Genomic DNA, 13,669 nt, shown 5'->3' with positions numbered 1-13,669 from the left:
GTCGTCCTCCTGTATAGAGTAAACGTGCACATCTAAAATGCAGGATGATAAATGAGACTTCTTTCAGACAAACTCTCTTTGTAGTTCTGCCGCATTGTGGACCTTAAACACATGTTAACCCTTCGACTAATATATGGAAAAAGGTTGAAATGTTTTTCCTAGAATGGGTATTGTTGCTTGCTAATTTACCAAGAGGAGAGAAAAGGTAGAGGGAAGGACAAAGCCTACTGAATTGTATGGCCATGGTATTGTTCATGATTCAGTAATCAACGGTTTCTTTCATGAAGCTTCTACGCAGCAGCATCAAGCTAGTCCAAATCTACTTATAAATACATTTTTACAAACAGCACTTTTATGCTACACATGCTCTGGCCATGTCTTTGATCTCCTCGTGTCTTGACAGCTCCTGGATCACATCTCCTTTATTTAATGTCAGAGTCAGACCTGGCAACAGGTTTACAATTCATGCAGCACACTAACTCTAATATTATCATTTTATCATACTTTATCGATAATGTGATGTGGCTTGTGTCTGCACTGCCGTTCAGAGGGTAATTGGCACAGGTGCTTTGAGATATTTTAAGCCATCGAGTACCTTGACAGGGGTGCAACATGAATTGTGGTTCGCTCTCCTGGTGACCCACTGACCTTATGTGGATAGTGGTCAATAGATAATTAGCTTCAAGGATGAGATAATATGACTGAACTCAGCCATTCTAGTATTCTATTATTACCAGCCATAGTCCATCTCAACTAGCAGAACTTTTCTTTCACATTATATTGTATAAATTGTGCAAACCATACTTTGAAAAAACAAAAACAAAATTTTAAATATGTGAATGTACTGTAAACCTTTCCTTAGTTATAGCTGAACTCAGTTACGCTCAGTAATGATTTCTTGTACCTCCTGATAAGGCACTTCATGCTTTATTGCAGTCAGACAATGAGAGTACTCAATACATTCACACATCTCATTACTGAAACATAATCTGCTTATGAGGAAAAAAGCCATGGAATGGCTGTTGAAGGGCTGCCAGGCTAACCAGGCAACCAAACTATTTTGAATGCTCACATGAATAAATAACTAAAATAAAAAAAAACATTGCTCAAGCTCTTATTTCTAATAACTTTCTGTAGGTTTTTGTAGATGCTGCATGTCAGACATGTCTGAGAGCGTTAGGGCTTCACTGTGTCTGCCAGTCTGCCCCAGTTCTGTTCACTTTAATCAGAGGGATTTACTCACACTACCAAGCTGCAAGAGATCTCTCTGGCTAATCTTACCCCTTGTACTAAGACACTGCCCAACATGAACATTAGAATGTAGTAAAACTGCACTACATCTCGCTGGGCATTTGGAAGATACATATTACTAAAATACTACAATAATACTTGTGTTGTCTGTTTGAAGTCGCGCCACCATTAGTTTAGAAATCCATGGCTAAAGTAATAAATTACATACACTTTTATTTTACTAAGGTAACAGTTACACAACCAAAATTAAGTGTTACACCAGCAAAGGAAACACACAAAAGAGCTTTGGTATAATACATATTAAAAACAGAAAAAAGAAATTGATTTGATTTTAATTTTTTATATATGGATGATGCACGACGACTGATTTGGCTATTCATGTGCAGAACATTGAAATTGGCCAAAACCAAAAGAATTTAACATGAAACTATAGATATACAAACATTAAAGTATATTACTTTAATACATTCTAATCTCATCTAGTTAAAAATCTACATTTTTCAGCAAACATTACATAATATACTGTAACATCAATGCACAAAATAATATAGGAATGTTATTTAGACGCCATCTGTCTGTAAAACTAATAAAAGAAGCATCAGTATAGTGGGATCTACTTTTGATTCAGTTTTTTAACACATTTTATTTCCACTTAAGAGAAGGTCTCAGTGGTTTTACTTGAGTGGGATGTTCAGTCTGCCTTTCCACTCTACACTGGTGTTATTTGAATTTCCAGAGAATTCAAGGTCTTCTAATAGCACCTCATCAATAGAGTTAACAGTCTTTCACCTGATCCTGAGCCTTGTTTGAACAACTATCTAATCAGAGCAGTGAATGGTCTGCTTACGTACACTTCCTGTGGCAGCACTACATCTCTTTAATTAGCTCCAATTCTTTCATTGCAGAACAAACAAGAGCATATGCCACTTGGTGACAGGCGTCAGCGGTACACAAGGACGGGACAGGACAGAGCTGCGCCCATAAACACCTGCCACATTCAAAATAGAAACGGGATATGTAATGCAAAAAAAATACAGAGATTAAAAAAGGGTCACTGAAAGTCTTGTGCATTTATTCTGGAAAGCTTTTTGAATGTGTTTCAATTATAAATTAGGTTAGGTGATCATTTATTTATTCATAATGTCTCCAATACAAGCAATTCCAAACAAATAAAAAAAATAAAATAAAGGCAGTTTTACACAGCAGTTCGTTTTAGAAAACAAATACATGTAATAATTTATGCAGTACAATTGATTTATAAAAAAAAAATACTTCTTACTATGGGAAGCAATTCAATGCCGTCATGTAAACAATATCAATCTTGTAGATTGATCTTCATTTATGTCTTCATTAATGAAGACATAAATGAACATTTACACTTACAAATATTGTCACATTTACTATCACACTCACTGAAAAACTAATACATAGTTATTCTATATTTAGACAAAAAAAATTCTTTTTATTATTTGTGTATAGACAAAACTGAAAGTGGAGTATTCCAGTTTTTAAACATTTTTTATTGATTTTAGGATCACTCTGCCTAATATGCCCCATAGAAGATTATATTTGGCGATATATAACTTTTCCAACTCTACATAACTGATGATTTGTTGGTGAAAATGCGAGAAAAATGTTGCACTGCCATTGACAAAGATTGTACACTGTATAACATCCTTGCTTTCTAGTAGTTCAATACAACCTCCTAACAGATAGGTGGTTGAAGAAGCAGAACAGGAAGTTAAGGCAAATGCAAACACCCAACGTCACCGCATCACTTCTTTGCGAGCAGGAAACATCAGTGTCTTTGATATTCAGGGATCACGAAGGGGAAAGTTTCATTGTGATTCTGTTGACAAGAGATAGAAAGCCAGGGGAACTCAGGAAATGAGCTGAAGGGGGCTTTGATTGCACCCAATAGCATCATGTGTCTTTATTAACATGCCTTGACCAGGTGGTTGTGAATAGGCCAGGCCTTGGAATCAAAGGAGAGGGAACGTGATGCTGCACACGCATTCTTCATCCCTCCATTATCCCTCCTGCTCGCCCAGCAACACGTACTACCACGGTGTCAGGGACATTTCACACACTCAGGAGGGCTTAACTTAGATGATCCAGCCTTGGCTAAATCATACACACATTTATTTTTATGATCCTGGAAAGGTCAGTCCACATCTCAGAGCATAATTCAAGAATAATTATTAGCAAAACATTCTGCTTATGTTGAATGACAGACCGTCTTCCATCATGAGAGGGCAGTTCAATCCCTTTTACTGCCTTTTGATCCCACTTGATAACAGGTTAAAGCGTTTTCATTCTTTTTTTTCTTTTTTTCTGAAGAGTTGTATATTACCCCCAAATCCCTTGAAGAACCTTAGTAAAATGTTCAAAATCAAAATATTTATCAACTTCTTAGTGTTATATTCTTTCCAGGTTACATAGGGACTTGTACCAGCTGTACATTTTCACACAAATGTGAGACAAAATTAGAACGCATTTCACTGTAAGGCAAAATGTCCGGTCATTTAACAGAACAGTGAGTTGTGTGGGCAGAGGTAATCAGAAAAATAAGTTAACTGACATCCAGCATCAGCATCAGACAGGCCTGACATGCCTCAGCGCCAATGTTGTGTATAAAACCCCATCCACACGAGGAACGGCCTGCTGTGTTGTGTGCATGGAGTCGGATCATATCAAGCTGCTGTAAAGACTGGCAGACTGAAAATGAAGAGTGGCAGGGCAGCAGGAAACATCTGGGCTTCACCCTGATCTCTGTGACATGACAGGCCTGGGAGCGAGGCCTGAAGACCCAACAAAGTACAAGTCACTGGCCACAAGCAATCTTGAAAGGCCAAACATGATTGCATCTGCATCATTCCAGCCATTTACAGCACGAAGGACATGACTCGCAGATCAAGGCACCTATGCATCACAAGTCTAGTCAAGGTTCAGATTGTGTGCAGAGATAGCAGGGTTTTTTTTCCCATAGGGTGATCTCTGTCTCTCATATGCTCTGACCATCTTGGGATTTCCATTAGAAAGAGTGTTCTACATATCAATCCAAGCTTTAATTAAAAATCTGCTATATTCACAGAGCCTTCGTAAGCTTGCTGGAAATGCGCAGGTTGTCGTGCTCTTCTCCATGAGTAGGCGAAATGGTGCATTTGGAAACCAAATGAGATCATTGTTGCCAGGCTTGAGCCTTTCATCTAATTTTATTGTCGTTACCGAGTGACTGTCACCCTCTGGTAAACACTTGATGTTGTCATCAGCATTAGTACCATTACTCATATGCTTGAAGAGGTGACTCAATACAGTCAATGTAGTTTCATCTTATATATAAAAATGTATATTTTCATAGTATAAAAAAACAAGAACAAATAATATAAATATAAAAACAAATATAAATTATTTTGAGATATATATATATATATATATGGCTGATTGCCAAGATGATGAATGATGATGAAGAGTAAAAGCTTCTAAGCATAAGCACAAACTCTTAGAGGAATGATATTATTAAAAGACTGTCAATCATTTAATACAAAAATATCATTCACAGAACAAAAACAAACTTTAAACAGAATCACAATTGAATTTTGCCAAGTGTGGCTCAAAATACCAAACAAAAACAATATACAGTCTTTTTTTCACACTTGTGGTGGTGTGACATCCTCGTTTAATCTTTCCAATGGAAATCTAAATAGTGTGAGTTTAAGCAGGATCTTTGGAGGGGAAATAGAGGCTGCTATAAAAAGCAGTGGTGAGAGTCTGGATGAGTGCTGAACACTGATCTGCTGGGCGCCTCAGACAGGAAACTGTTTCCTCACCATGTCTGCCATTTGGGGATCAGTCTCTGACAGCATGGAGTACAGGTGCTGAAACTGCACAAGAGGAAGAAGGGTGGGGTGGAAACATAATGTTTATTTTCCACTGCAGCTCGTGGTGTATAGCCACAGTCCATCACACATCTTGACTTGACACAAGGCTCTAAAATAAATCCTAAATCCTTTTGTGAAACAATGGCACCACAGGCAGCGGTTTGCACAGGATAAGGCGATTAGAGAAAATTCAAGGTGTTATTAACCAATAAATCCATTTGTCATTGTGTCTATACAATTTTTTTAAACTTGTGACATTTTAAAATACCTTTTTTTGTTTGTTTTTTTAGCTTATTATTTCAACAGAAATAACATTTAATGACCATGTATAATTAGACATTAGATGAGATGTTTAAACTGTTATGTGGGAACTGTAAGGATTTTACAATGAACCTTCATTTTAAAGTAAAGAAAGTAGACAGGATGATTATAGTTGCCCCATACTTGCACATAATACATATCTAATTATACTCAAAGCATTTTGGTGAAAGCACTTACTGAAGTCTTAAAGTTTAGAACTAAACTGCCCGCAGCTGTGAGAGCAGTCCTCTCTGTAAGGTAACCTTTCTTCGCCAAATCTGCCAAGGTGTCCTATGAAGAAAAAAAAATAAAAATAAACAGTTCAGTGGCATTTCAAAGAGCAAAGAAAAGCACTGATTCCCCTTTTTGCATTTCAAGATCTAAACAATCTGACCCAACAGGAAAGTTAGCAAAGCGTTTCTCTGGTATTATTACTTTGGAAATCTTAACGCAGATGTCAGCTAGAAACTCAGCTGTGATCTCTGCTAGAGTCTGGAGCTGTTCATCTTTTGTGTCTTCTTTGCTGGTATCATCATCTTTGCCCTCACTGTGGTACTGAAGCACCCGCAAAATGGTTCCGATAAGGGGAAGACCTGGAGGCAAAAGACAAAACACATCAAACCATTAATAACAACTGAGCATATTAAAATGGGGGATATCCTCTTTACAGAGTCTTAGCTTATATTGTAATTATATATTTTTGTTCCTGCATAATGCAACCATTTAAAAAAGCCTTGATTGGCCTCATAAACATGTGGGTTATTTTAGAAAAAAAAAGAAAATTCCCAATTTACCATAAAATTACATCTATTTTGAATACCAAATATCCTACAGCTAACATTAAATCAACATTCATTATAACATGGTCTGGGTGAATAAAAGTAATATAGGACTCCTAAGGATTTCCAGTGAAACTAAACTGTGTGTGTGTTTACTGTTCTAAACTGTGCCCTTCAGTGCCACATCTTCTGAACACCACAGGATGGCGCTAACACACAATCTGCAAGAAGTAACTTGCACTGCCTCTCTGAACTGACTTTGTTTAACAACGATCATCTCACGTCCCATTTGCGATTCAGCTCGCTACTGCAGCGGTCGACAGTACATATGGCATATCATTTGTTTGTGAAAGTCTTGATATTGATTTGGGAAAAATGGCATGGCTGGATAGCTATCTTGTCTTGTTAAACATACTATCAAATTATATTTACTGTTCGTCAACTGTACGCAATGTTATTGACTCTGAATCTTGCTAGCATAACATTAGCTAAAGTTAGCTGAGCCAAAGGGTTCTACTGTATGAGCTGAGCGGACTAGAAATATCTCCTGTTGCCAGGTCCTATCTAAGGTCCATTCTATTTACTGGAGCAGTGAACATCTGTATTGCATAGAATGACAGTTCTAGGTATTACTCAAACCCTCAGGTGTTACCAGGGATATGGAGTTATTGTTTGATAATGGACACATCTTTGGGCATTAATCCTTACGTGTACTACGTGCATTCAAAAGGCAGATCTCAGGGCTGATGTCATTCTGTTACAAAACTTACTTGCGTCACTTCTGCTGCGCCACTGATCCTGGCATCTATAAAGAGCCTGCAGCACAGCAAACGCCTGAACCAAAATAGTCTTCTGCTCTTGCAGGACAACTGGAAGATCAGTTGGCTGGCAGAGGTCCTCACACACTACGTCACAGACAAAGTCCCACACTGCTTTGCCAGGTCCATCAGGGGTAGCTAAAAGACACAATTAAAATGATTTGTCTGTTGAACGGTTACTTCAGTCTTCCGGTAGATTTGACTGAGTTAACAACTATGTTAAACATCTTTAACTTCTGTTAGGATGTGATACAAACTGTTTTGATCGCTCTTACCAAAAGTCAGAATGCCCTCATCTATGGTGGTGAGGAGTTGGAGTGTGTGAAGGTAAACCTCTAAGCCATTAGGACTCTCTGATCTGTGAAAGTAATTAAATACTGTTGTTTGTTGCGTCAACAAAATCATCACTACCATAAGTACCATGTATTTAGTTTGAACTCTACTACTGCTGCTGTATCAGACCAACAATAAATAATAGAATGTTTTATAGACACGTCGGTATTATCAACAAAAATACAAGTGCATCAACTAAATACAGACATACAAGTATGAAAAAATAGCGACTGAGGGCATTTCATCACGACTAAAGTCATTGTTAATTTAGGTTTTGGCCATAATTCAGACCTGCAGTTTATAAACTCTAATCTCTGGAACAGGTTTTAACCTCAAACTGAAAATGCTTTCTGTGGAAAACATTTCTACTCCCATTGAAAGTAAATGTAATCATGCAAACATTTCACATTTTAAAACATTCTCCAGAATTTCTATTTCAGATTCTCACCTAAGCTGCTTGGCTGCCTCAAGAAGACATGAGGCCACATCCAGATGGCTTTCGCCAACATCATCCTCCTCCTCCTCCTCCTCCTCTTCCTCCTCACTTGGTTGAACTATGATCCAACTCTTCATCAGCTCTTCATCAAGGTCAAACAGTTTGTCAACCAACTCTCCAACCTTCTCAAGCAGGTCAGCTGTACAACACACAGGGGATTATTGTAATAACCATTTTTGAAAGAAGACATATAGTTAAAGAGTAGTTAAAGGGGCCCTGTGGAGTTTTCCTATAAACAAAAGTTGTTTACATTCAGTGTTATTCTCCCCAAAAGGCATTGTGTGCATTCTTGAACACATTTCCCGTGGCAAAAATAATTTTCAAAGCCGATTTAATAGCATTAGTAATTTAAATCCAGCATTGTTTACATCCAGCGCAACTAGAGGTTAAAAACTCCACAGGGAACCTTTAAGATAAACAGCTTACACAGACTCTGACTTAATGAAAGTCGTCTTGGTATGTCAAACAGATTTGTTTCATACACAATTAACACATCATCAGCTTATTAAAAGGAAATGAGTAAAAGCACGGTACTGTTGGTAGAACTGCACATGATGAAAAGGAGGTTGGAGCGCACAGATGTCTGCTGATGTATTCGCTGAAGCCACAGGGAACAGACATCTTTCTGAGAGACGCAGGTCAGCAGCAATCTGCAAACATCATCAGAAAAGATAAATACTTCTCGCTCAGTCTTTCTGTCTCACATGTCTGCAGATAATGCAACGGTCACCTGCTTGTTTCCAGAAGGGTCGGAGGATCTGTATCTCCAAGCAGGAGCAACAGCACTGCACTGTGGACACATAGGGAGTTGCATTAATTAGAATAGTATACTAAATCTATTACAAAGAAATCGCAGATGATGACTTTTACCCACCTTAAGTCTTCATTTTGGCTAAGAGTCAGACAAGTGTCAGGAAAACAAGCAATGTTCCCGAGGATTCCCACACAGATTTCCTAGAGAAGCAAATCAAAAATCTATGACCTGTCATGGGAATTCTAAAAGCCCAGAAATACAGCATCAAAAATTAAATACATTACACATGATTATGTAGACTGTATGAACTGGAAAGGATTTCACTCACTGTGAGACGTGGACAACGAGATTTGGCTATCACCCCAAGAAGGATATCTGTAGCTTTAAATTCCTGCAGAAAACCAGCCACATCCTACACACAGTTGGAAAATAAACAGTGTCATTAGTAAATATTTAAACATGTAATTACATCATTCACATCTTACTGTGTGTGTGTGTGTGTGTGTGTGTGTGTGTGCTTTCGCTGGAACCTTTTAAGAGAAGTGATGAATTGTATTGTGTTATACTGAGCTGAATTATTTTGTCCAGCCCATTTATATCAATGAGGGTAGGTTTAATGACAGAAACACCTTCCAGTATAATGCAATACAGTTTAACAGCCCCAAAAACCACATGCTCCAATAAACATTAAGATGAATCAACACCTCTCTAAAAAGGGTGAACATTATAACCTTCATGGAGGTTTTTAGGATTTTGAGGACTACATTAGTTTTAGAAGAGGAGGACTTAATAAACTGCCAACTGAGTGTATGGTTTAAGTTATAAGTAATGGTATATGAATGGCAGACACAAAGACACCAGCAGCATATTTAATAATTTGTGGTTAAATATCGTGAATTCACCGATCGTAGTAGTAATTCTGTGGCCTAGATCATGTTTCATTTCCATTTTTCTGATGTTGTTTCTTTAAAGGTTTTCCACACATAACATAACACAAATGCTCTTTTAACAGGGAAAAAGACAGCATAACAGGGTGGCAAATAAAACCCTGACCAGCAGTGCTGTAGTAGTCGAGATCGGTCTTGGTCTCAAGACCACATGTGGAAGCTTTGGTCTCGTCTCAGAATCGACTAGCCTGGAAATCCAGACCCAAATTTGTAAGATTAAGGGTCTGGAGTAATGAAAATGGCCCAACTCGAGGGGCGGCACCAAGCATGCATTTGAAAATCTCACTGCATGCAATTGGGTAACACTACGACCAATCACAACAATACTCGCTAAGCCCCATAAGCTTAGCTACCAGCGGAGCTAACTGGTAGACTAAACTCTTGCCGTATCCGGTCGGCAAAACAGCAAAAACGTCCTTATTGCAAAGGAACGATTCGAGCGCTGTCTTCTGTTCCTCTTTTAGGTAAAAAGCCAAGTCTAACTCGTTTATTGTAGCGGCCAAAGCCGTTTCAAACAACTGGTGTTCATCTGTAGCCATCTTGCAATGTTTACTAATGGCTTCGACGTCAACAGCACTGTCGTCATCGGTTTAGCTCGCCTCTGGCCCGCCTTTACCAGATACACCGATGTGATTGGTGCAGCTCGGCTACTAGGGCATAGTTAAGGAGCATCATTACTGAATGCCAGAGTGACTCGCTGAGCCAATTCAAATTGTGCTCTCGCGAGAACTTTCCGGGGTAAGAATTGACCACATTTTTCCTCGGTCTTGTATCGATCTCAGATGAAGAAGGTTTTGGATTTTATTTTTTAAGACTACAACTGCCTTTTGATTATTTTATCAAGGCATTTCTCATGATACACTTATGGCAATAGAATAAAAGAGATGAATTTTTGGGAGGCAGTTTGGGACTTGCACTGGTCTGGTCTTGGTCTTGACTTGGTCTCAACCCCTCAAAGTCTTGGTCTTGTCTCGGTCTCAATACACTTTGATCTTGGTGATGACTTTGTCTTGGTTTAGGTGGTCTTGACTACAACACTGCTGACCAGTCAAAGAATGCAAATCCTATGGGACACAGATAAATAATTCTACCTGATCCATTGCCATATCCCAGACTCTACATAGATTTTCCTCATCATCATCAGGGAGCTGCATCTGACCTTCAGAGTCCACCTCCGAATGCTCTGTCACCATCTGCAAGACATGACCATTTTACAATGAAATTACAAATGTTAGGTATATTGGACAGTGTGCTGCAGAGAGTGACAGCACACAGAAACAATGAGTGATACAGTAAAGAAGTAAAGATGCTCCCATCAATTTCATTTCAAATTACTTAATTAGTGGTCTCTAAATTAGCTGATCGGAAAAAGCTCTTGTTAAATAGGCCAAGAAAATAAATGCAGCTCACTGCCTGGTCTCCAGTGCATCTGTGATTGAAACAAAAAATATCATAACTCAAATTTGACATTAGCAATAACAGCCACCCTACATGGATGAGACGAGTCAGGGTGCTGAAAAGCCAGTGCTTGCTGTAAACGGTGTCTCCAATAGCATCCAAATCTCCGTCCTCTTCTCCATCAGCTGCGTCTGGGGGTGGTGATGGGTTTCGGTCCATTATAGGAGACTGTATTCGAGTTGGCGATGAGGATCGCTCAGTCTCCACTTCCTCAGCACCATCAACACTCTCGTCTTGGAAAACAAACAGTGGCACAGATTAGAGCTTAGTGATATTACTATACAATGAGGTTCTTACACAGGTAGTTAATAGATCAGGTGGTATTAAATCACCAATGAGAAGGACTGTTTTATGGAAGTATTGGATGGAGAGGATTTGGGCATTACTGTCAAGTTCACTGGACCATCAAAAACAGACATCCAGGCTTAATCTCACTTCCCTTATTTGATAGTTCTTTGCTCCTCGGTTGAGCCGGAAGCTGTTCTGGCCCTCCTTCGTGAAGGCTGTCTCAAAGCTCTTATTCCTATACGTGTTCTGGTTTATTGGCATTTCTTTAAACCAATCACAATCGACTTGGGCAGCGCTAAGTGTTGGATGCAATAATGGTGCCTCTGCAAAATAGCTTCGGGGAAGGAACTTGTGTTAGTGGAACATGTGCTCGTTCAAAAGTTGTTTTAGTCGTGCAACAGAAAACTCAGATTGGACAGATAGTCTAGCTAGCTGTCTGGATTTACCCTGCTCTGAGGAGCAGTTAATCATAATCCTTATAAATCAACCAGTTTAGAATGCCAACACAAAGAAAGCGGAAGATGAGGGACATCCTGCCAAAAATGAGGCGCATCCAGCGGATCTTCTAGTGGCACCAGAGCAATCCCATAAATTAATCGTCGTCAATGTGGGGTCCTTCTCACTTCCCTTTAATTGCATTCCGGGCTCCTTCACTTGCCTCCCTTCCTCGCGTCTTATTCCATCCCACCGAGGAAGCGCGGGAGAGAAGCAAGAAATCATGGGAGGAGAGGGGAAACAAGCAAATGTGTTTTAGAAGGATTAAGCGTCACATGAATTTTTCAGCTGTATGGGCAGAGTTAGCAACAGCTTTTGGCTGCACGGCTTCGAGGAAGACTGCTCTCGTGTATCCTCACCTATAGCTCCTCGATGCTCGTCCTCGGGGTAGAAATAAGGGCTTTGAGACCAGCCAAGGACCTAGGAGTTATCAAATAAGTAGTCTATATCCTTGACGTTCCACTTTCGGGATTTCTCCAGTAGCAGGAAATTCTGCCGGATGCATGTATTTTGTCCGTTTCCTTCCTCTTTCTTTGTGTTGGAATTTTAAACTCCTTTGGATTGAATCTGAGTGGAACTAAGACGCGAGGAAGGAAGGCAGGTGGAGGACTCGAGGAGGCAATTTAAGGGTTATGAGATGCAACCCCTTTAGGTGCATCTCATGTCACTTATTAGTTAGCTCGTTGACTCCTCGGTCCTCAGCTGAACCGGAAGTTGTTCGGTCCCTCCTCTGTGAAGGCTGTCTCAAAGCTCTTATTTCTGCTCTGAGGAGCGAGCACTGAGGAGGGATCATCGAGGAGCTATAGGAGAGTAGCCATCCCAGAAGCCGTGCAGCTGAAGAAGTTGCTAACTCCGCCCAAACAACTGTGGTATTCATGTGACGTTTCAGAGGAAAGGACGTTTCATCTCTCTAAAACACATATGCTCGTTACCTCTCTCCTCCGATGATTTCCTCGCGTCTCTCCCGTGCCTCCTCGGTGGGAGGGACTAAGACGCAAGTGGAGGAGTCGAGGAGGCAATTTAAGCGACACGAGAAGCACCTTCTGTCTCCGACATGATTCCTCGGTAGGACGGAAGTGATGCAAATTTAGGGAAGGGAGATGCAGCCACGGTCTGTGTAACAGTTACACTCAGTTGGCAGTTTATTATGTACACCTACTAAACACTACTGCAGCCTTCATGGAGGTTTTCATACTAAGGTTTTGTTGCAACTGTTTTTAGAGTGGTTTAAACAAGATGTAGCTATAAAATGGCAACTCGGTGTATACCGCAAAATTACCAGCTTTATTATGACATAAAGTTGTTATTATCCAGAACAGGAAGTTCGGCTCTCTACTGTAACGCTATAAGCTAATAAAAGAAAGCTCGGCGGCATTGAGCATTCATTTTGGCTCCCAGTAACTTTCAAAAGAACAGACTCGACAGTATGATTTCTGCTGACTATTTAACACTCTCTGTTAGCTAAAAGCATCGATGGAGTGAATAACGTTATACGCTGAATGCAAACCTTGCACAAGTTGATGAACATGTTAACAATGTAGCTAACGTTAGTAGATGCACATTCTACTATTAACGGAGGGTGTTGTTATCAAGCTGTCATACTCATAAACAGTAAGGTTACTTCTTACGTGTCAACTCACCCATAGTGACCGCTCTCTGCAAACGTAACTGGCTGGTAAATATTAAATGCAATACCATCGCATGGTTTTAAATAGTCACAGTAACTTTACAGTTTCCAGACATTTCAAACAGCCTCCATTTAGTACAAGTAACTGGATGCGCATGCGCGAATGTTACACATGCCCAGTCTTCTTCTTGTGGTAGACCACCTCAAGTTACAATTAATGCCGCCACCTGCAGTGCGCAGGG

The 13,669-nt window shown here is 39.7% G+C and overlaps 1 protein-coding gene across 2 annotated transcripts; it reads right to left on the bottom strand.

Annotated features, from left to right (window-relative positions):
• Nucleotides 1–4,776: 4,776 nt before the first annotated feature.
• On the bottom strand, nt 4,777–13,589 carry saal1 (serum amyloid A-like 1). 2 transcript variants are annotated; one of them, XM_078257184.1, is made up of 13 exons: nt 13,441–13,589; nt 11,051–11,250; nt 10,651–10,752; nt 8,941–9,024; nt 8,733–8,812; nt 8,589–8,648; nt 8,393–8,508; nt 7,811–7,997; nt 7,305–7,387; nt 6,982–7,167; nt 5,907–6,025; nt 5,631–5,723; nt 4,777–5,135 (listed from the first exon to the last, which is right to left on the bottom strand). In XM_078257184.1, the coding sequence occupies exons 1-13, from the start codon at nt 13,496–13,498 to the stop codon at nt 5,058–5,060; spliced, it is 1,446 nt and encodes a 481-aa protein (XP_078113310.1). In that variant the 5' UTR covers nt 13,499–13,589; the 3' UTR covers nt 4,777–5,057. The 2 variants fall into 2 exon arrangements, with proteins under 2 accessions (XP_078113310.1, XP_078113309.1); XM_078257183.1 differs by having other exon boundaries at nt 5,868–6,025; nt 13,441–13,588.
• Nucleotides 13,590–13,669: the final 80 nt, after the last annotated feature.

This window comes from Sander vitreus, chromosome 8 (genome assembly GCF_031162955.1).
Source record: "Sander vitreus isolate 19-12246 chromosome 8, sanVit1, whole genome shotgun sequence".
Taxonomy (NCBI): domain Eukaryota; kingdom Metazoa; phylum Chordata; class Actinopteri; order Perciformes; family Percidae; genus Sander; species Sander vitreus.
The sequence above is the reverse complement of the archived record's forward strand: the minus strand, read 5'-3'. Positions and strand labels throughout refer to the sequence as shown.

What these genes read in the sequence shown, in the direction of transcription:
- saal1 (XM_078257183.1), bottom strand. Translation starts at nt 13,498, where the DNA reads ATGGTATTGCATTTAATATTTACCAGCCAGTTACGTTTGCAGAGAGCG. An exon ending in GAGGCAGCCAAGCAGCTTAG is followed by an intron (nt 7,388 to 7,810) that starts GTGAGAATCTGA and finishes TTACTTTCACAG; the next exon opens with ATCAGAGAGTCCTAATGGCT. An exon ending in TCTGCGTTAAGATTTCCAAA is followed by an intron (nt 5,724 to 5,867) that starts GTAATAATACCA and finishes TTTTCTTCATAG; the next exon opens with GACACCTTGGCAGATTTGGC.